Source organism: Protopterus annectens, chromosome 9.part0 (assembly GCF_019279795.1).
Source record: "Protopterus annectens isolate FY-2018-M chromosome 9.part0, PAN1.0, whole genome shotgun sequence".
Lineage (NCBI taxonomy): Eukaryota > Metazoa > Chordata > Ceratodontiformes > Protopteridae > Protopterus > Protopterus annectens.
Genome location: NC_056743.1, coordinates 244,124,934 through 244,148,844, shown reverse-complemented (window position 1 = coordinate 244,148,844; position 23,911 = coordinate 244,124,934). Strand labels below are relative to the sequence as shown.

Sequence of the window (23,911 nt, the reverse complement as noted above, 5' to 3'; positions counted from 1 at the left end):
CATGGATGAGGATTTTGGGGCATCTAATGCGATCCCTGTTTTATGGCACCTGGTAGGGTTCCACTACATCCCAGCCTCCCTAGTTTTCCCCTGCTGAAGTTATGGGATGTATGTAAGTACATACAATTCGTGGCTCTGCACATGTTTATCAATCCAAGATGCAGCAAATGCTGGCTTTAACTTTGCTATTGTACTGCCATGCTTTGGCTTCCTTGGCTATCTTGGAGGTTAGAGGTCATGGCAGAATATCCCATTTCTTTTGTTTGAGTGAAACATGCATACTCATGGATGTGGCATCTTTCTTGATGACCACCTTCCAGCACTTGAATTACAGTCTGATCCTTTATCAGTGGTAGCACCGATTAACAGTTGCCCCTGTCAAAATGGGGCAGTTGTCATTATATTTTTTGTGAAATTCGCTGTTTATAAATTTCTGTTGTTATAAACCCAGTGTTCATGAGTTGTTAGTTTCCAGTTTATTATCTAAATCTGTCATTCTGTAAAAACTAAACATCTACATTTCTGCATAACACCCTTACGCATTGTGACAGCTTTGGCCTAGGTTATGATCAGTACATCTGTTCAGTAACCAAAACAATGGAATAATTAACTATATAACGAAACTCATTAGATTAGAAATAGCAAATAAGACTCGTGTATTGCAAACTGCACCAAAACATCTGCAGTGTGAAACTTACCAATAGGCATGAAGGGCTGTGAGGAAGGGCTGGGGCGGGACATACCAATGGCATTGACAGCATAGATTCGCATTTCATACACCATGCCTTCAATCATTCGCTTTGCTTCATAGGTGAGGTCCTTCAATAGGTCATAATTCAGTCGCATCCAACGATAGCCCTGCTTCTTTTTCCTCTCTAGGATATAACCTGTACAGAAACAATCAGACATTTAATTAAAAGTTATAAGAAAGTGATAGAATTAACAGTTACACACACTAATAATGTTTTTCATATTTTCGGTATTATAAATGCATGTAGATGGAAGAAGATTTTTTACAGGTAGCAGTAAAGTGAAGAGGTGACCCTGTGACATCACAAGGACCATTAGAGTGCATTGATCTGTGTGTCGTAAAACTTCTGTCATAATTGTGTTTTCTTACTCTTCATCTCTGTTTGCCTTTCTCATTTGTTTCATACAGAAAGAATTTATTTCCTTTCAGAATGGCACAATACTTCACTTTTCACCTATCTTACCAGGACAATAACTTTTCTTTCCTACATTAGATGCCTTTCGTCCTGGCTTCTCAACTATTGCACCTTGGATAATACTCTTTCTTTCACTTTCATAAACCTTCTAACCATACAGTTTACTTTCTATGCGTCCCACACTGGTGGCTCAACTTGAAGAAACATTTTTTAAGAGAAATACACCATAAAAGGGAATCAAACGCAGTATATTAACATACTGTATGACAGATCACTGTTCAGACACCCAGTCAATTGGGTTGACAGGATATTCTTCTTGGACATAGATAGAGAGATAATTATGCTGGGAGATCAGATTCCTCTGAGGATTAATGGCATACCTCTCAACCTCTTAGTGCAAAAATTCTGGATAAGGCAAACAATTCTGGAGTGGGGTCAATGGCCTCAAATCAGGGACATATTTTAAATATTGCTCTTATAAGCTTAGAAATTTGTTAGACTAGCAGGTTTTGCAATAGCATACATTTTCTGAAACATATTTATTGTATTACTTATTTAACATTTGTTTACTGGGAAAGTCTGACTGGGGCAAAGCCGATTTTCAAGAGAGGCCCGGGAAGAAATGCTCCAGATGCATGTCTTTGGAATGTGGGAGGAAACTGGAGCATGCAGAGGAAACCCATGTGATACAGTGAGGGCATGCAGACTCTGCACAGAAGGCACCTCAGCCAAGAATCAAACCGGAAAACCTCTTGCTGTGAGACGACAATGCTAACTGTTGAACCACTGCGCCACCCAAACTCAAATGCCAGTCTTCATTTAATTACTTCAATCCTCAAACATTTACCAAAAAAAAATGCAGAATTTATGAGGAACAGTCCAAACATATGAAGCAAAAATCTGGACATTTTGTGAAAATCTGGACAGTTGAGAGTTATGCTCAATAATAATTTTTAAATGTGCCTTCTCATAAACTATGTGAGACATTTGATAATTACTTTTTATGCTTTGATCTGTAAATTGTTTATAATACTTATTTCATTGCTGTTTATAGAAGTGTTTGGATTACATACATCTGTATACTGCTGTTTGCATGGGGCCAATCTTTGCATTTTATTACTAATTATTCATTAATGTATTATTTTGCAATATTTATTACAGGAACTGTATTATGCAGCATATACATTTATATAGTTATTTATATGTTGCACTTTACTGCATTTTATGGCTTAGGAATGTTTTTCATCTGAAGCAAAATTTCTGATTTATAATTCTCATTCCATTGCAGTTTACACAAACCTATGGATTATATAACCACATACTGTTTTGTACAAGCTGCTATTCACTGCATTTATTTCTTGTATGTATTAGTTCACAGTATTTGTTATGGCAACCATAACATTTATACAGTGTATATACTGATACAAGGACCCAATGACTCAAGTACGAACAGTGTTCGGTCTCATAGAGGGGTTCCTTGTGGTAGTGGGTATGCACAAAGGTTCATGCTCTGAGTCCATTGCTGTTCATACTGGTGATGGACTACATTAGCAAACAGGTTGGAGAGGACCGATCAACAAAGTTGCTGTATGCAGACGATGTGGCATTACAGGTAGAGTCTGAGCAAGAACTTCAGCAAAGGATTGCGTAAATGGAATGCAAAACTGAAGGCACACGGGATGAAACTAAACACAGATAAGACAGTGGTAATGACAGCAAATTAGGGAAATCAGAAGAAGCTGAGAACTGAGATAGAAGGGAAGATAATGGAAGAGGTAAACAGCTTCAAGTATCTGGGAGGGGTGGTTGAGGAGAAGGAAAGTCTGAATGAAGAGGTCAAAACTAGAATTAGAGGGGCTTCAGCCAACTGGCATAGAGTGTCAGGTATAGTGTATGACAGAAAAATGCCAAATAAGCTAAAAATTAAGGTGTACAGGACAGTGGTGTGACCAGTACTACTGCATGGTACAGAAACCTGGGCAATAAATGTAGAACAGATGAAGAAGGGGTGATGCAAATGAAGTTCATAGGTTCATACTAGGCTATCTGCCCTAGGGCATTTATAAGCCTAGCCAGAATGTGTTTGGCTTTTGTCACCCATTTTAAATTAATTTTGCTATGCCCTTTTTCGAGGTTAGTATACTGTGTCTCTGTCTAACAGTGACACAGAAGTGATACCCGGTGTAAACCTACGATCTCCCATCCACTCATCAAGATTCTTCTTGAAGAGAGTCAATGTGGGACTCTGCCTAACCTGGACTGGGATTTTATTCCAGAGTGAAGGGAGCCTCTGGGTTATGAATCTGTCCCTCCAGCATGTCCTATTTATTTCAGTGCTGAGGTTCAAGTCTCTCGAGCGTGTAGCTTGATGGGATTTGGATTTTCTGAGGTGCAGCATGTCCATTAATTCAGGGTTGGACATGGCTTTATACGTCAGGCACAGATCGCCTCTGAGCAGGTGGTATGCCACTGAGTAGAGCTGGAGTTTCTTTAACTGGGCAGCATATGGCATCTGTTTGAGCCCCGTGATCCTCTTGGTGAGGGACTTTTGGGGTCTTTCCAGTTGCTGCAGGTGTCTGGTAAGGTACATCCCAAAAGGGGCATTGTACTCAATTATGGGCCTGATGAGGGATGAGTAAAGAGGCACGATGACCTCCCCTGATCTAGATGTGAATCCCTTCATGATTAGGTGGGCTATATAAAATGTTTTTCTAACCACTTTGGCCACGTGGTTGTCAAATGAGAGATTGCTATCAACTTGGGTCCCCAGGTCCCTAATTACTTCTTCTGTACTTAATGGATTACCACCTATGTGGTAATTTGTGGGCACTTTGTTTTTGCCAAAGGGGATGACTATACACTTTTTGGCGTTTAGCTTGAGGCCATGGCTCTGGCACCAGTTGTCTGTTTCTATGAGGTCCTTTTGGAGGATGCTTGTGTCGGCTGGAGAGTCGATTATGGCACCCAGTTTGCAGTCATCTGCGAACTTGGTCAGCCACAGTCCTTCCGTGTTGGCCGGTACCTCCGAGAAATATGTACCGAACAATAGAGGTCCCAGGACTGAGCCTTGTAGGACACCACTTGTAACTGGTTTGGAGTCTGACATGGCTCCAGCAATTCTAACCATGTGGGTTCTATCCTTGAGCCAGTTTGCAACCCATCTAGTGACATAGGGGTTTATATTTAAGCTGGTGAGCTTATCTATAATGCCCGAGTGGGGTATTGTATCGAAGGCTTTTGTGAGGTCCAGGTAGGCTGTGTGGACCACCTTCCCCTCGTCAATGGCCTTGGTGACTGTTTCAAAGAAATTGACCAAGTTTAAGAAGCAGGATCTGCCCTTAACAAAGCCGAACTAGGTAGGATCCAGTGTTTGTAGGTCCCCAATATCTTTATTTATGAGGTCCATGATGATCCTTTCCATAGCTTTGCAGACCAAGCTAGTCAGGCTTATGGGGCAATAGTTTCCAGGATCCGTTGAGGCACCACCTTTGTGGAGAGGGACCACTGTTGCTGTACACCACTCTTTGGGTACATATCCTGTAGTAAGGCTGAGATTGAACAGTAGTTTTATGTTTGGGTTTAGCTCTTCTTGGAGTTCATGTAGGATGCAGCCCAGGACACCGTCTGGTCCCATTGATGCTATGTTTTTTGCTTTGGAGAGGGCGGCTCTTACCTGAGCATCTGAGATGTCAGGGGGGCAGCACTCTGCTGGGATAGATATTTGCCCTTTTGGTGGGGGGGGGGAGTTTGCGCTGAACCTGTCAGCTAGGATGTTGGCAATGTCTGTGGATTCGGTGTATTTTTTGTCATTTTGGACTAATTCTGAGCATATCTGGGAATTCCCACCCAGGTTCCTAACATAACTAAAGAAAGCCTTGTGATTATCCTTAATGTCCTGTGCAATTTTTCTCTTGAAGCTGGCCTTAGATGATTTTATGAGTGCCCATAGTTTTTTGCTAATACTGATCAGAGATGCCTTCCCTTTTTGGGATTTTGCTCTATCATGTAGTAGCTTCCTCCTTCTATTGTATAGTTTGTTCATGGCTAGGGTCCACCAGACAGGACATCTGCCTTTGGAGGATTGGGTCTTGGTTTTATTTGGGATTGCATGATCCATGCATTCCTGAAGGTGTTCATAGAATGCGTTTATAAAGGATTCTGTGGTCTGTGCCGTATTTTCCACAGGCCCAGGGGCTTTGAAGGATTCCACCTTGGTTTTGAGGAGAGTGAAATTTGCTTTAGAGAAGTTTTTCACTGTGGTTTTCTGGGCAGGGGGTGGGGTCGGGATGTGAATATCCAGTGAGATTAGTTTATGGTCTGCTCTTACCAGTGAGGGATACACTTCTGATCTGGAGCATAGAGTCCCCATGTTGGTGATGATCAGGTCCAGTATGTTTTCCCCTCTTGTGGGAGTGGTAACAAGTTGTTCCATAGCATTTGAGTTTATAAATTCTAGGAACCTTTGAGCTAGGGTGTTGGAGCTAGAGTAATGCTCCCAGTCTATGTTTGGGTAGTTGAAGTCGCCCAATATAATGGTGTTTGGAGAGACCTTCATATTTTCCAGTGTTCTCAGGAAGGCCGAGTGGGGTTCCTGGGTTTGGGAGGGTGGTCTGTAGCAGGCTATAAACTGGAAGGCAGTTTTACCCACTGTTAGTTGCACATGGATAGTCTCTGATGCTTTGTGCTGTGTCACCAACCTGCAGGTGTGGGTATCTTTGACGAATATTGATACTCCCCCTCCTTTTGTGGTTCGGTCCAAGTTTTGGGTCCGAAAAGCATGGTATGAGGTATAACTGGGGTGCTCTCGGGAGCCTTGAACCAGGTTTCTGTTACTGCACAGATATCGATGTTCTGCATGCTAAGGAGAGTTTCGAGTGTGTGCATCTTGTGGTTTAGACTTCTGGCGTTGAGTAGCATTACTCTTAGTTTCTTATCCCTTGTGATACCTATGGAGGTGGGTTTGTCTTTTGAGCCTTGCCTAAAAAAGGCATTATGGGGGTAGCAAGAGCCTTTGCCAATATCTGAAAGCCCAGGGGTGACAGGTGCAAGCCGTCCCTAGTGAAGTATCGTGGCTTGTCGAGCATGTCATCCCAGGCTGACAGCATTGGATTGAAGTGTCTGGGAAAGGTGGTAGGATGCTCACTGTGGGACACATGAAGAAATGAGGACATAAGAGCAAAAGCTAAAGTAGCTCCACTTTCAGAAAAGATCAAAGAGAACAGATTATGGTGGTTCAGACACATGGAGAGAAAGTAGAAGGCAATCTGGTGAAGAAGATTTGGAACAGACAGGAAGAAGGTAAGAGGAAACGAGGACGTCCATCAAAGAGGTGGATGGATTCTTTGAGAGAAGATCTGCAACAGTCAGACAAGAGTTTCAAAGAAGGTAGGAGTGTGACATTGAGAGATGGCGACAGTTACCAGAAAGGTACATGTGGAAGAAGAGGGGAGGGAGTTTAACAAGAGGCTATAGGAGTTAGAGCTCTTCTTACATGAAACCAGAAGAGATTAGATCATGATATTTTTGTATAAAAATCATGCCAAGGAGAGATGCCAAGGAGATGCAAAAGGGTTATTCTAAAGCTAGAAGGACAGCGGGTGGAATGAAAGGACAAAAGCAACAGATTACGGGGAGTAATCACTCCCTTGATCTCCAAAAGAACTTTTCCGCCAAGACAGTTGTGGACCCAGGAATGGGATACCTCGTTGAGAACTCTTTCTGTAAGTCCCAACACTGTGAAACAAATTCACTTAAAGTAAATTACAGTGCATGTTGATTTTGCCCTTTGTTCTATTGCTATATGGCCATAGAGTTGGTATGTTTAATTTTGGGGTTTCTTTTCACATGGAGGGTACAAGGGCGTGAACTTACCCCATGAAAAAGCTTTTTTTTTTTTTTCTGGTTTGCTGGACAAGGGTAAAGAGCAGGAATGGCGGTGAGCTAGAATGCCAAAGTACTTAAAAGGGCAGACTTGATAGGCTTATTGTCTCCAGACAGCTTGCAGATGTTATGCTGTTTTCAGGATATAACTGTTGTTCAATAATCTCATGGCACTTGTTCAGCAAAAGTAAATGAAGTGCACTTGCTGTATTTTAGCTTTATATGCCTCAGGCAGTGGATAATATGGGCAAATGAATCAAACTATTATGTTGGTTAACAAACAAAAACAAACAAACAAATAAATGAAGAAATAGAAGTTCTCCAGTGTTCTAGTCAAATTTAGAATATTCTCTGAAACTGTCATTCCATTCCACTCAACTAACTTAATAAAAAAAAAAAAAAAACACAATAAACTTGGTAAACCCAACAGGCATATGCATGTCTTTTTAGTTGTGATCAGGATGTTCTGGAAGGGATTAAAGAGTTGCTTTGAGTCTTGCAACGTATAACTGAAGACTGAGAATCATACTCAAGACTAAGGAATAAAGTGTGCTGTCGGGATAGTAATTTTATACCTCAGAACTATGATACCAGATTACGTACTGCAATTTGTGCTTCTAACTATGTTCAACAGGCTTACATTACATCACACAAACATTAAATGGCATTCAGGAAAGGAGCAGAGGTTGCCCATCACGTAAGAAAACCAGAAATAGGAGTGCTGAATTCAAGCAGTACTGTGAAAAGTGAGCAGTACATGCTGTGAGCAGGGACAGATGTCTAGCAGCTGACCAGGGATAGATTCACACATTTCAGATGTAAGAAAACACTTGCCTTAAAACAGAAAAGGCAAAACTATTAGTTGATACAGCAAATGTTTTCCTAAGCAACTAATGACAGACAGATCAGTGCAGGTAATGATAAATAAGCAAACATCTTTTTGACTGGCAGGCTTTCTCAGGTCACATTAACCCAAGTTTTAAATCATTAGAAAGTCATACTGTAGACTTCCATTCCATGATTTTGGTAGCAGATCACAGTCCCATATTCATTATTCTCATGGAGATTTTTTTTTGCTTTAAATTTTGTATTGTCTTTTTGGCCTCTGTCTTTATCCAAAGCCATCAAACCTTACTTCACTGATAGGCTATTTATACCTCACCCAGCCTTAGATGCCAGGGAGAAAGACTTGAAAAATAGCAATGTCAGTTGTCATTCTAAGCAAGGTTAAGAGAGTTTTGATGCTGCAGCAAACCTTTCTCATTTTTTTCGACAAGTGTTTTACAATGACTGCTGCACTGACCTCACAGTACAGATATGCACTTTGTACAACTGACAATCAGCTGGAGTACACACACTCCGTAATTGGCCTTTTGTTTATTATTTCCTGTGACTATTACATGCACTTCTAGGTCATTCCTCAGAGGATGTTCCTGTAGTGGGAGAAAGCAATATGCCTACAGGAATGGCAAACCATCATCGGCTGCTTCCTTCATCCCAGCCCTCACAGGCATGCTGCTCCAGTGCCTAGGCTGCTAACTAAGCCAGGTCAGCTGGGTCATAATCAGGGCTACATCTCACTGCTCTGTGGGGGCCGTGTAGCCGTAAGGAGTTTTTGAACTTTCTGTAAATTTTGACGACTCTAGGAAGACTCCGGTATAGCAACTTAGGTGAAACTTTATGTCACTATATGGAGAAATTTCATGTGGGAAAATGTGAAAGGCACAGAGAAATGACTTTCATCAGACAGAATATTACAAAAAAAAAAGTTATGTACTAAACATAACAATCTGTCTGTGTTGTCTGTTTTCATTCTTCCTCAACTGGTTTGGATCCGAGACTCAGATCTGACTCCGCCGCTTCTACCAGATCAATGGATCCAAGAGCTGTCAAGCTCCTCCCTTTACTCATAATGTCCCACCAACCTAACATACCTCAGATCAACTTTGTTGTCCCTAGATATAAAGGGACAACCTATTACTGAAATTAACAAAGGTAGAAAGGAAAAAGGAAGCTGGATCTCAAACAAGGAACAGAGATTCCCAAATAAAAACTCCTTAGGTCTTTCCAAAGGAAAGGCAAATAGAGGAAAAATGAAAATGGACAATAGAGATGGAATGTTATGGTGAGTATATAACTTTTTTATCAGATGTTGTCCTTTTCATTCATTCATCACCTGAACTATTGCATCCTTGGGTGGGAAGGATATTCCAGTGTAATGCAGAGCCAAAGGCCAGTCTGTTCCTGGAAACCAAATCTAATTTGTAATGAGCAATAAAGGTGTGAGAATTAGTCCAAAATGCAGCTCCACAAATGTCCTCAAAGAAAGCCTTTGACCAAAAGGCTGAAGAAACTGACATATACCTTATGGAATGAGCTCTAGGAGGCTTGGGCAAGGATAAACCTTTTTTCTATAAACAAAGGAAATACATTCAGTTAACCATTTGGCCAATGTAACTTTGGATACTGGTTTGCCCAGTCTCTTAGGAGAAAAGGAAACAAATAACTGGTCAGATTTTCTTTAAGTCTTTGATTCTGTGGAGATAAAAGTAAAGTTGTCGATGTACATCCAAAAGGTGTCGCATATACTCTCCCTTGTTTGAAAAGTTAGGAAAGAAAACTGGTAAATAACATTAAATTGGGAATTTGCTTTACTTCACATTCCTTCCACAAATATATCACCCTATCAAACCCGCATACTAATTACTCTTTTTCTTCTGATGAAACTTTACATCGCATCTAAATGGATGGATAGACTGGCAATTAAATGGGGAGATTTCAAGAAAATGGCCACCAAACATCTCTTAGCATATAAAATGGTAAAGATAGTCTGCTGCAAATCTGGGCAAAGTTATTCAATATTATATTGTCCCAGTAAATGTTTTGTCTTCCTCCAAATAGCCTAACAGAGTTTATACTGGTTTGGCAATCTGCCCTCATTTTATACCAAAAGTGAATTTTGTATCAGTGATTTACACTACCAACTGTATGGTTTGGCTAGTTGAATGACACAGTTGTACATAGGTGTATATAGTTTTATGTTTTGTCTGATATTACTCAGTTCAAACTCTGTAAATGTATGAACATGTTGATGGTTAATATAAAATAAAATAAAGTTGTTTTTGGAAAAAAAAAAAAAAATGGAGAAAACTGGTAGGTTAATGACCTGGTTTATGTTGGACTCAGAAACTACCTTAATCAAGAAAGATGGATTTGTTCTAAAAGACACACTGTCATTGTGAAAAACCATGTACGGAGTTTTAGTAGATAAAGTCTGGAGTTTGGATACTTGTCTGGCTGATGTGATAGTGACCAAATGGTTTTCCAGGACAAAATTTTAAGTTCTGCTTTAGCTGAAGGTTCAAAGGGAGCCTGGATCAAGGCCTGACGTTTGATAGTTAAATCCCAAGGAGGAGTAGAATCCTTCAGTGGGGGGTTAAGTAAAAAGGCTCCCTTGAGAAAGGCTTTACATAGTTTAGAAGAGGCTAAGGTACAGTTATTTTTGTCAGGTCGAAGTTAGAAATGGCAGCCAAATGAACTTTACTAGAAGAAAAGCAAGCCCCTTCATAGAAAAATGAAGGTAAAAATTCAAGGATAGATGGCACTAATGCAGTAAAAGGATCCAGGCCCTTTCTAAGGGCCCAGAAAACAAATCTTTTCCATTTACTCTTGTAAAGCCATCTAGTAAAAGCTTTTTGAGATGGTAACAAGATATGATGGACTGGGAAGGAGAACCTGGGCTGTCTAGCAATCAATGGAATTGGAGAAATCATGCAGTTAGTTTGAGGCCTGCCAATTCTGGATGATTTGTATCCATCGGGTGAGACAGAAGGTCTAAAGTGGATTCCAGTATCCAGGATGGATGCAGGAGGTGAGGCCAAAGGAAGGGAAACCAAATCTGATGAGGCCAGAAGGGTTCAATGAGGATAACTGTGCTCTTCAACCAGAGTGCTTTCTGTAGAAATTTGGGATTTAGAGATATTGGTAGGTAAGTGTAAAGGAGACTGTAGGGCAAATCATGGGCGATAGCATTTCTCGGTAACTCCCCCATTGGAGGGGGTCAGGGCAAAGAACCTGCTGCCTTTGTGGTTGAGGGGAGGGGAGGGGAGAGACAAATAGATCACAGCATGGCAAATCCTCTCTGCCAGTTTGACATTGAGAGACAACTGTGAGGCATCAGAATGGACCTGCTAGGTTTGTCTGCCATCACATTGGATTTCCCTGGGATGTGCTTTGCTATTAGAAAGTGACTGGAAGAGTTTGTCCATTGCCACACTCTAACTGCTTTTCAACAAGATCGGTAAGATCTGGTTCCTCCCTGTTTGTTGATATACCAGACCACTGACATATTGTCTGTCTGAATGGCAATTCTCCCAGATGGGCAAGGATCTTGAAAGGCCTGCAATGCTAGGAGTTCTGCTCTCATTTCCAGGACATTGCTATCAATCTTGGCCTCTTCAGGGAGACCATGTACCTTGGACTGTCCTTTCCAAGTAGTGCCAGTGAACAGACTAACATCCCCTAACTGCTTCCATAGGGGAACAGCCAGGACTCCTTTTAGGAGTGCTGATAGGGCTTATCCAAAAAGGAATCCATGAAGCCCTGGTTCTACAGACCACCTCTGCTGTGAGAGCAATATCGTCCATTCAAGTTCCCCCCTCTGACTTTGGGGGAACTATCTCTCCGTGAATCTTGAAAAGGTCCCTGGGATTTTCTAAACCACATTTTGTACCTTCTCACTGATTAATTGAGAAAAGTCTTTGAGGGGTTAAAACATGCACACCAATGGCAGACAGGTTCTTTCCCTCTTGTTCACATCTGAAGACCATGTCCTTTATATTAGGGCTGAACAGAGAAGATCCATCAAAAGGAGCATTGATGAATGAAGACTTAAAGAGCTCCACAAAATCACATAGTTACATCCAGGCATGTCTCCTGATGACTATGCCTGGATGGTGTGAGAAGGTTGTGTTTTCATCCTTAGTGGACATGGACCCAAAAAGATACTCAACAAGCTTCTTGGTCAGATCTCTTTGTAACCTTGTAAAATGTGCCAGTTAATTTAGTGACCTGAGGGCAAAGGTTGCTGAAGCATACACATGCTTTCCAAATCTGTTCAAAGCCCTGGACTCTTTGTTAGGGGGGATGGACAGAGGAATTCTGTTCTGCCAGTTCTTTTTTAAAAGCTGCAGCCACAAACATGGCTTTGACTGGAATTCCCTTGCTCCAATGTACCCACTCCTTGGTGGTGGTGGTGGGGGGCTAAAATCTTGACTGGCTTTTTTGGAATCAGCTCTACAGTATCGGCTCCTTTCACACCTGGTGAGAAACAACATCTATGAGCTAGTTGGCCAGGGCGGGTCACCCAAAAAGCAGACAGGCCAGACCAGAAAACCTCCAGGAACACCGATTCCTCCTGGGAGAGGGTGTTGGATGACCAACCACCTTTTTATTTCAGGAGCTCCAGAATATCTCCAAAGCAGAATTCTTCAGATGAAGATCTGGAGGACCCTGCCCCATCAAAATCTGTGTCCTACCTGCAAGATTCCTGTGGGGAATATAGGGGTCTCCTCTTACACATTCCTTCCAAGGGCCTTTCTCAGTAGGCTGTTCTGGGGAAGTATTAGAAGAGGTGAAGATGTCCTGGCGGACTGACCGGAGACTAGATTGGGCTGGCTGTTCCAGTGGAATGGATGGATGGGTTCAGATCACAGAATGAGATGAGGCAAAGTTGTCTGATCCGAGGGTGGGGGGCAGGGATGTCCCTGTTTTGCACATGGAGAATGCTGTCTCCACATGAACACCCTGGGAACATGGGTCTATATTATATTATTGCACGCTTACAAAAGTGAATGACAAATAATCGACCCCATGTAAGCAAAAGCTTACAATGTCGAAACCTCAGAACAGTGATTTTTTTCCAAGGGAAAAAAATCTCTGTTCCAAGCTAAAAAAAAAAACAAAACTAAAAAAATTACATAATGTGGGGGGCTGTGCCCCCAACACTCCCCTACTTAAATATACCAACTCTGAGATTGCACTACAGTGCCGAAAATGGCAAAGTAATGAAAGCAGCCAAGCAAATTTTTTCCCAGGGAAAGAATTCACTGAAAAGCCACTTCACTATTTTGCCTTTTCACTCTTTTCGGTTCAATCAAGACACATTCGACAAACTGCGTCTGCGATCTGGTAATAGGAACCCGAGGGACACAGAAGTTGATGTCAAAGGAGCTGGAATTTCTTGAACTGTTGCATCTGCAACCCCATCATCACTCCATCCGAGGAGGGAGTTGGACCTGAGCTGTTCAGAGTTGAAGCCCTGAGGGGAAGAGATGACTCCAAAAGCTTTAGTGTTGACTCCAGCCCCCCAGACCTGACACTGATTCTTCATCTCCGACAGTCTTCTGGCTCTCAAAGGCTAAACCATCAGAATTGAAAAACAGACCATCTTAGGATCCGATGACACCCACAGAGATCTCAGATCTGAGGGCTCTGAAACAGCAGGTTGGATTGGAGAAGGCGATAACAAGGGGGAAGTGGACAAAGGATGGCTCGCAGATCCAGTGGGAGTTGGAACTGGGAGTACCCCCATCTGAATCTGAACTCTGTGGAACTTCCTCATCATCCTGTCCACATCTGCTTCTGATAAGCTTCTAGAAGTTCTAAGAGATGATGTGTTGGATGGAGGTGTGGAGTGTCTATGAGGAAATCCCTCCAGGAAAGGAGAAGGGAGCTGTGAAGAAACTTGATCTGATGGGAGCTGAGGGGTATGGATCAGTGGAGATCTCAGTTTTGAAAGATGTGGATCCCAGATAGACAGATCCGACTTCCTAAGCATTTCAGAAGGAGGCTTCAATGAAGGAGCTGACAAGGAAGAACAGGCAGGAGACCTCGTATGAGGCTCCTTTTTCCTGGAAGCTGAATCTGATTTGTCAGATCTTTTGGTAGGAGTTTGAGCCTCAGCAACTGAAGAAGTAGAGGAAGGAGGAAGAAGACCTCTCAAGACTAATTTGTTCCTCAGATGAGTTATGGCTCTGGAGTTAAAAACAGAGCATATTGAACAATCCACATTAAAATGAGTGGGGTCAAAGCAATACATTTATTCCCTTTGTACATTTGAGGTGGAAAGCTTATACCCAAAGATAACGCACTTATTAAATGCCATAGGTTTGTTTGCAACGTTGTACAATAAGCACAATTATTTGAGGCTATTAGAGAACACCTAAAACACTAAAGAAGTCTTAAATACCAAAGAAAGTGTATGGAAGGGACATAGAAACCCAGTAGGATGTCAAATGTACAACTCTTCTGAGGAGATAGGAGGAAGAAGTGCAGACAGTATGACACAGAGCATCATCTTCCTGTGTTGTCTTGGATTTTGCTACTGTGGTTTAAATACAGGGATCTTCCTGTCAGAAGTGCAAGCTCCAAAATGTGAAAAATAAAGTGCATTTGAAAAAGAAAAACAGTGAATCTTGAAACTCACTGCAAAACTATTAAAGCACATTTTGCCCCTTATATCCCCAAAACCCCTGCTAATTATATATACTACCTCTAAGACTGTGATACTTCAAAGTAAGGGAAATTCTTTGAATTATTACAGCCTTGGCTTTAGTAGATGTATTCCCTTTGTCAGGCTTAGTATGTCTGTTCAAGGAAAAGAATGTCAGTCCTTGAATGTTCAACAATAATCTACTGATTACTGAAATGTGCTATACTTCCAGCTTAGTGGTAGTGACCTCATCTGTCTGCAGTGAGCACAGAATTCCACTGCCACTTTATTGAGTGGTGGAACCTACACTGCCTACCTGTTGAGGTGAGATCAGTCCTTTAAATTCTAGTTCACATTTATTTATTTTAGTATTTTATTTTATTTTACATTTGTTTACCGGGAGAGTCCGACTGGGCATAAAACCCTTTTTCAGCGGAGGCCCGGGGAGAAAAGCTCCATTGTTAGTAAACTATTTTGTTAGTAGAAAGAAAATTGCATAATACAATAAAAAAAAATAATAATAACAGACATTCATAACGGTAAAAAGACTAGAACAGAATAAATTGGTCAAGTGGGAGACAAGACCAATAATCTTGTATAACAATGCTTCTAGAAGACAGTTCTTACAGTAGTAAAAGGTAGTGACATAGTGTACAATAAGAGTGCAATTACAATACTTAGTCTTATATACAGGTAGCATAGCAAACTGAAGACTTAAAATCTGGTAGATATTAACAGTGAGAAAGAAAAAAACAACATAAGGTAGTCATATGGCTTAAATTCAATGCTCATTACATATGCAATTAAAATTTTAAAATCAGCTAGTTCCGTGGTTTGGGCTACTGATGCCCAGTACATGTACAAGTCCAGGAATTGGTGAGGTGGGCTTTAATGTGATGCTTGAAGTTTTTTAATCTAGTTATAGTTCTAATTTCAAGTGGTAAGGCATTCCACAGTTTAGCAGTGTAGTAGGAGTATAGAGAGTCACCTGAGCTATTTTTACTCCTGGTTACTTCAATTAGAGCTTTATTAGTGGATCATAGTGGACGGGTACTTATATGAGGATTGAGGAGGCCTTGTAGAGCTGGTGTTTTATCGGGTTTATAGTACATTTGGTGGTCAGTAGAGAGTTGTGTGAGAATGAGTTGGTGGGGTAGTTCAAGCTCTATAAGGTCAAGGTTCCACATATTTACAGGAATTCTTGTACTCCTTTGTCTGTAATAGACAGATTTGATCAGGAGAAGGACTGCTAATAATTCCTAGGACTTGAATAGACACGTATAGGCAGTCCTTTGCCTGTCTCTCACCTTTTCTTTGAACTCATTTGCCTTACTTAGTTTGGGCATGTGAAAGCATTGCTTTGTTTCAGAGGTCCTGTAAATATTTGTACAGGCAAATTTACCTTAATTCTATGTTCTTTATATTAACTTTCTTAAAGTAATGTTTGAAGGCTGTTTTCATTTCCATTTTAACCATATTTAAATCCTATTTTCTTAGCCAAGCTTGCTTTATCATCACTGGCTTTATATTGCATTATGCTTAGAAAAAATATGTTAATAAATTAAAATATTTAACTTTTGAGTGATGTCGGTGTGGGTGGGAATTCACCAGTGACAAAGTGGCTTCCACAGATGAATGTGGACACTTGATGAATGACTGTCTACTGTCACTATGTTAGAAATAAAATAGAATGACCAGTATTATGTACATGGTGATTTACATTCTTTCTGCTTCTACCATACCTTTCCCCTCCAATCTATTGCTTTCCCATCTACCTCATGCTGATTTTTTTATCTCACATCTACTAAGTGGCTTTCTTGTTTCCCTCTTGTTCCTACAGACAAAATCACATGAAGTGTGTGGCAGTGTTGGTCAGATTTGTCCTATACCCCTTTAGCAGTACTCAAACTTCATTTATTTTAAGTTGAAACCCGTGTCTGTGCTTTGCGGCGCTTGCATCCTCTGGTTAATATGTGCACTCTTTAAATCTTTTACCTTCAGTATTTTTGCTCTTGTTAAATACTGCATTCCCTTTCAATGTTTATGCCTGCTTTGCTTCTAGCCCTTCCCAAAACTGTATTTACAAAAAAAATGTTTTATCATGGATCTCCATCAAGTTTACTGAATATGGTTAATATATAGGGCAATTAGCTGAACCAACACATGAATAACATTACAGACACTAATTAGGGCCAGTAAATCACTGAGATTAGCATGATTTATCCCATCTGTAGTGCACATTACTTAGCACACCTCTAATGAGTAAGCTGAACTGGTATAACTAACCAAATCAGTGACATGTGGCTGCACTTGCCTGCCAAGTGAGTTATGTCTTTCACATGACATCAGACTAAGAAAAACAAAGTTATGCAATATTATCATGTATATTAATTATGGTTCAAAAGCTTACTTAAATTATCTGGAGACTTATGCCCAAACCATGGTCCAAATACTTGGTTCTCTCAAATCCCAGCAAACCATGCCATGTGCCAAGAAAAAATATATATATATCCTGTCCCTTCCTAAGGATGTGCCTTAACCTGGTGCAACAACTGAAAATTATCCAGGTTAGTTTAGTTCAGTTTATTTAGTTGTCTTTTGCTGAGTGGTTTAGTCCCACTAGAGTAGTGACTTCTCTTCAGGGGAGGCCCAAGATGGTATTTATACTATTAGAGGAAATCTGGCTAGGGCATCGGGGATCTTCCACTTTTCTTTTTGATAGGTGCTGTGGGATCTTTTACATCCACCTGAACTACCACCAAGCCAAGAAGATGGGACATTGGTTTAATGTCTCATCTGAAGGATGATACAGTCAGGACTACAGCACCACCTATACTGCACTGCAGTGTCAGCAAACCATCCACCTGGTGTGGGAATAGAACCCACAGCATTCTACATCAAAGGAGTGTGCTACCTGTTACATTACTACCTTTAGGTTAATCCTAAAATATTTATGTAAAAAAGTAGAATAAATATAAGCATTTAGCAACCACTGTGATCCAGAAATACTAGTATTGACAGCAAACTAGTTAAAGCCCAATGTCAATATCCGTGAAACTAGTTGCCTGGTTACACAATCTTCCAACAGGAAATAACTTACATAGGTGCTGGAGAAAGTAATCATACTCTGTAAAGAATAAATATTACTCTAATTCACTTAAAAAAGTTACTAGAACAAGTTTTGCATCAATATACATTTTCTGAACAATGAGAAGTATGCAGTTCTAAGTCTAAGAATTAGAATATGTCACCAAATAAACTGAAAGTATGCCTGCATTCCTTTACAGTGATGGAAGGGAAAAGTCAGCTATACTGATGCTTTCATAGCCTGAAAGCTCACTTTTAAACAGTGATGACTGGAATTAAAGAGCTGCTGAGTGGCCTAGTAGAAGGGTGGAACAGGAAGACTACAAGGCTGATACTGTTAAAGACCCTAGGACGAACAATGCTCTAGAATGAGGGTTGCTCAGAATGGATAGACTGCGTAGTGTTCTAGAATGGGGGTCACTTAGAATGGAGCTCAAGTGAGATAAAGAATGCTAAAAAGTATGCCGAATGGAATCAAGGCGACATAAAATTAAGATTATAAATTTAGAGTCATTCTGTCTCTCAATATCTCTGCAATTAATTTCCTGTTTCATGATCCATGTCCAAGGTCAGATTGTCAACATTTACTTGAATGTGCTCTGCTCTCCACCAAATGTGCTCTGACCCATTGCTGAGTCTCTGAGAGCATGATGACCCCTTCAAATGTAATTGTATCACAAAGTTATGACCAAAGGTATGAGACCCTGCTTGAATGTGTTTTGCTTCAGGACTAGGCATGAACCTCTTTCCTAATGCGATCTCCTAAATATTGAAACTCCTGAATGTGGTTTGCCACAGGGCTTTCTCCAAATGCACGAGGCCTCTCCAAATATGCTTTGCCATATGGTTAGGATTAAAGGTACAAGCAGCACAGATGTGGAGTATGACACTGTGACACTTCTCTTAAACTGTCTTTGGCAGCACATCAACATACAGCTTTGTGCACTGCACCTGAACAGGACACAGTTCATAAAGTAAGAAAAACAGTAATGCAGCACAGTGCTGCCTTTGACACCGGCTTCTTTTTCAGTGGTGAGCACCATAGTATTACTAATACCACACGGGATACCACAAGGCAGCAGTGAAACATAACTGTGGTCAGCATGTGATTAAGAAAAACCCTTAAACATACTGCTGTTTTCAGCTTTGGTCTGTAAAAAGTATTTTGCACACTAAGGCCAAGAAAGCACTCTGGTCTGCTGGTTCCCTACCCTTCAGAGTGGTCTAATCAAAGAGAACAGTTACCTAAATGTCTAGCCCTACCATCTGCTCCCCTCTTCCTCCCCTTCCTGACTTTTTTCTCCAGGCACCTTTTTTGTATATTTATTCTTCAGTCAGGATTGCCTCCTGTTTTCTCAGTTTGTTAGTGTTGCTTTTCTTTGTATGATTAATTTCATTTGTTGTACATGTACTTTAGTGACTGCCTAACTTCCACATCGTTAACATCTTTATCTTATGACAGTAATTCCTTTTGCACTTTTGTATTTTTAAAAGGGAAAGTAAATTCCACCAAGCAAAATACTTCAGTATGTGTGCAAGGGAACTGTTTTGATGTACAGATAATTATATTCCCTCCAAAAATGCCTTATGTGCAAATACACAACTAAATAAATAAATAAGTAAATCACATTCTAAATGGCCACATTTTGACTTTTCATTACAAGAACAATGATTCAGGTTGGATGTTTTAAAAGCTTTGTGAGTAAAGTATAACTCATTAAATGCACACTAGTATCTTGTTTGGCTCAAACACAAATGCAAGATGAAATCAGGAAAATGCCCTTTATATCATAAGTATTTTTAAAAAATCATTCTGTATCCATAATGCAGCTGAAGCAGGTCACAACCTTACCTACATATAGTGTAGTATATCAGAATGGTAAGATCTACACTGTTGTATCCCAAAAATATATACCTGTTCCTAATATGGCACTTTTAAACATTTAATAAATAACACAGTGGAGTCCCATTCCTCCAGCCTGCACTTCATCTGCCTAAAGACACACTGGCGAGTGTTAAATCCATTGGTATTTAACTGTTATAGTCCACATCTGCATTGTGTATCCCACCATCTTATGCAGATTCATCCTTCCTTCAGCCATACTAACCATCAAAAGATGAAGGGTAATAGCCTTCATGTACAGTACAGTACAGTACATATCTTCAGTTCTTGGTAATAAATATGAACTTTGATTTGAAATACAAGTTTTAGTGTATTTTTAGTGCAACTCCCAGTTTCTTGTGCAAGCCTGTTGATATTTCAGCAAATGCCATAACTTGCCCTTTAATCAAATTTTTGTGTTGAAATATATCAATGCATAATGTAGCAGTACTTTGCTGGGGTAATTTAGCAGTTGCTATGTGAAATCACCCCTCAGAGAGGGTTTTAACATTTTTACTGCGTCAATCAGAGGTTATTATCAAGTGAGAATATTTGAAATTTGAGGTAGAAATATTGAATATGTCAAACTTATATGGTATGTTCTGCTTGGTGAATGCACACTCGGAACTATTTTTATTGTATTATATGCTTTGCATGTCTGAATCATGGGTTATGACTGAAAAGGGTCAAATGGCCAGTCTACTTACCTGGGTTACAACATTTCAAATAAAAATATATAAATGTACGCTTGGAGCCACAAAGTAGGAAATATCTTATTGCTGGCGATAGCTAGAGACAACAATATTACTGCACACTTTCTAACCTTCTTCACATGCTTGTTTTCTTAGCCGCTTCCCTTCTACTCATTAGACTTATGATTACTCTGTATACCATGATAGATATGGCCTGCCCCATGATGAGCTAATAAATGATGGCACACTGAATTTGCATATACAAGGTATCACACATTTAGATATATAAGACTAAAATCAAGTTCTCTCTTAGGTGACATACAGAGCCCCTACAGTATAATAACAATTTCCATACCAAGAACGGGCCTGCCGCCATCAAATGCTGGAGGTGACCACTGGACTGTACACCAGTCTTCACCGATGCTAGTAATCCTGGGGCACTCAGGAGGGTCAGGAACATCTAGGAAAAACAGAAACACAAAATGTAAATAAAAATACTGGCTAGGTATAACATACAATTTTACACATCAGTGCTGAAGATCTAGTAAAGTCTATGCTAATGCTTTTCCTCTGTTTGTAGTTTATCTGCCTTCATAACATTGAGTCACAACATGTGCACACAATGTAATTGAGAGATACATTAATGTCATAGTAAACCACACTTAATTGACCTCATATTAATGATGTAAGTCCATAGTGCAATAACAAAAAACACAATTATTTTTTTAGCTTTGTATCAGAAAGCATGGTCAGTACAGTGGTACAGAGAATACCATTACTGCATCACAGCAAGAGGTACTCAAGTTCCAATTCTCAGTTGGGGGGCATTCTGTGTGGAGCCTGCATATACCCCCCTATGTTTGCATGGATTATCTCTAGATGCTATGATTTCCTCCCACTTTCCAGGTAGGCCGATTGACAGCTCTAAGTACTCTGTAGAAGTGCATGCAGTGTGCTTGTGTTTGATATGGAAGAAAGGCCTGGCAATCTACTTTATTCCTTACCTGGCTTAAAAACAAGATGTGAGCACACCAACAAAGCTGAGAAAAAGCCAAAAAAACGTACACTGGTGTGCTCACATCTTGTTTTTAAGCCTGGATTTTTGTTGTTTGTGAGCCACCTTTGGCAGGAGTGTGAACTGTTTATTCATTTTGTTTTTACTTTGTTCAGTACCACACTGCACATGGCTGAATCTATGGATCCCAAGGATAGTAGCTTGGAAAGTCAAGTCCCCAAATGTGAAAGTTGTATGCAGGTTGGACTGGATAAATATATCAAGTATGTACGTAATCAGCCTAACCCCTTTTTATGTCTGAATTTTCAAACTTCAGATACTGGATTACAAGAACAAATGGAAGATCTCTTAGATTTTTTGAGCCTCCTGAAGCAATTTGAGTGCCTTTGTATAAATTAAAGAAATATGAATGGCAGAGATTCCATCTAGAAACCTGCCTTGAGCATAAAATCATACCAATGGGCTTGAGAATAGTTAAAATGCCCATGCAGGGCAACACTGAACCTGAGGTGCTTTCACAGTGGCAAAAATTAAATTTGGAACTGAGTTTTAGTTATTTAAGACTCTTGATAGACCATTATATGCCTATAGAAATTTCAATCAGAGCGGAAACTGAATGTCTTATACGTCAGCTGAAAATGGAATACTCCGGTGAAGACTATATGTTAAGGTTAGATAATGTTTGCGCTGATTTATTGGCCTATGAATGGAGACTGAAACAGCAAAAACAGAAGAAACTTTATAGGGATCACTCTGATTTCATGAAAGGGCATATCTTTATTTAGTCGAGGAGTTATGATCAAAATACTGCTCCATCTGCTTCGACAGGACATGCAGTCAGAGTATCTGCTGTTATTAATGTGACTGTTCCTGAGACCAACAATCAGCAATGTTCTACAGCTTCAGCAGTGGTTTTGCACCCTGATAATGATATTCTGGCTGACAACCAAGTACATAATATGGTGAATACTAAGCCACAAGCGGTTACACCTTCAACTGGAGCTCCTAGCAGAGTTAAGGAAGCTGGGTGTGATGTTGTGACCACAATATCTTGGGTCTATATTACATTGACGAATGCTTAAATGTTCGAATCTCTAAAGGTCGACCTTTAGAGATCGAACATTTAAATGTTCGAAAATGTAATAAAAGAAAGAAAAAAAAAAAAGGTAAACTGAAGGGTTTTTTAGCGAGGAGCCCCTTGCCCCCACCCTCTCCCCTACTTAAATATACTAACTGCGAGATCGCACTTCAGTGTACAGCAGAGTGGAAATGGGAAATTTCCCATTCCCTACACTGTAGTGCGATCTTGGAGTTGGTATATTTATGTAGCGAGGGGTGTGGGGAGAGAGTGCCTGCTTACCCCCTCTTCTCTTCATTTTTGTTTTAGTTTTATTTATTTATTTTTTTTTAATTTTTAAAGATATTTGAACACTTAACTGTTCGATCTCTAAAGTCAACCTTTAGAGATTTGAACATTTAAGCATTTGTTTATTTAATATAGACCAGATATTTTCTTTTTCTGTGAATCCTTTCTCTGCATTACCCCTGCCCACGAAGTTACCGGTTACATCCAGCAGAGGGCGCTCACCAATAAAAGATCATCGGCAGCAGAAGGCCTCTGCAAGTATCACATCATGGCACAGGCGCCAGCAGTAGAGGTGAACGACCAACTGCCATTGAATCTACTGGCTTCGGAGCTGTATACACGACGATTATGTGAACAAGATGCACTAGGCTGTGATGAGACTACAGGAGATCTTTCAACTGACAATTATGTTTATTTAACATTGGGTCTGCTTGAAGAAGATTCTAATAAGGAACAAGCATGCGTAGAATAGTTGCCAGGCTACCACCAGCCTGCTTCTGATTCACTTAATGCTGTTTTAGCTGAACTTCCCTTAGGAATATCTCCAGGAAGGAACCACCATTCAGTGGTGGAACTGTTAGAAGGAGATGGAAATAATGAATCAACGTGTACATTCAGGCCACAGGGACATAATCAGCTTGTTTATAACCTGTCCGATATAATTTTAACTGAAATGCAACTTGCGGTCCTTAACAAAGGCTTGAGCTTCATACCAGCCAAAATGTCTGACATTAATAATGTTATTTTGGACTTAAGCCTATTTGCTAGGAATGTTGCATTAAAAGGTTTATTTGGTCAATCCGGTGCCTCAGCAGTAAGTACTAATACTTTTTCATCTAGTAAATGTAGTTCTTTTAACCCCCCCCTTTATCTAACACAATAGAAGCTTTTGTCAGAGTGTGTGAGTTAGATATATATGAAGCGTTTTGTAGAGCTAAAAGCCTTTTTTCCTAATTTAACAGCATCAGAGAGTGAAGCCCACGAACAACTACAGAGATTGGATAGTATCAGCATTAGACCAGCTGATAAAGGGGGCACACTAGTTATTCTTAATAGAATTGATTATTTAAGTTCCATGAATGAAATTATTTTGGATATAGACACATACACAGTGATAGATGCAAAGGTTATTGATAGAAGTATAAGTACCATCAGGGATGTGCTCTACGAGCTACTTATGTACGGTCTGTTAGATTTTGACTTGTATGAATTTCTGCTAGTTGAATATCCGCTGATACCAATATTTAATGGCCTGCACAAGATACATAAAACTTTAGTGAAACCTCCCATGCGACCCATAGTCTCTGGGCATGGTTAGGCCACTGAGCCCT

At 40.2% G+C, this 23,911-nt stretch overlaps 1 protein-coding gene across 3 annotated transcripts in view; it reads right to left on the bottom strand.

Moving 5' to 3' along the window:
* The window catches only part of MYBPC3 (myosin binding protein C3), a 627,853-nt gene that overhangs the window by 241,716 nt on the left and 362,226 nt on the right, over positions 1-23,911 (bottom strand). For all 3 annotated transcript variants that reach the window (XM_044082825.1, XM_044082823.1, XM_044082824.1), the window contains 2 exons: positions 20,555-20,659; positions 699-887 (listed from right to left, as the gene is read on the bottom strand). In XM_044082825.1, coding sequence (XP_043938760.1) covers positions 699-887; positions 20,555-20,659 — 294 coding nt within the window. The remainder of the gene's footprint in view (positions 1-698; positions 888-20,554; positions 20,660-23,911) is intronic.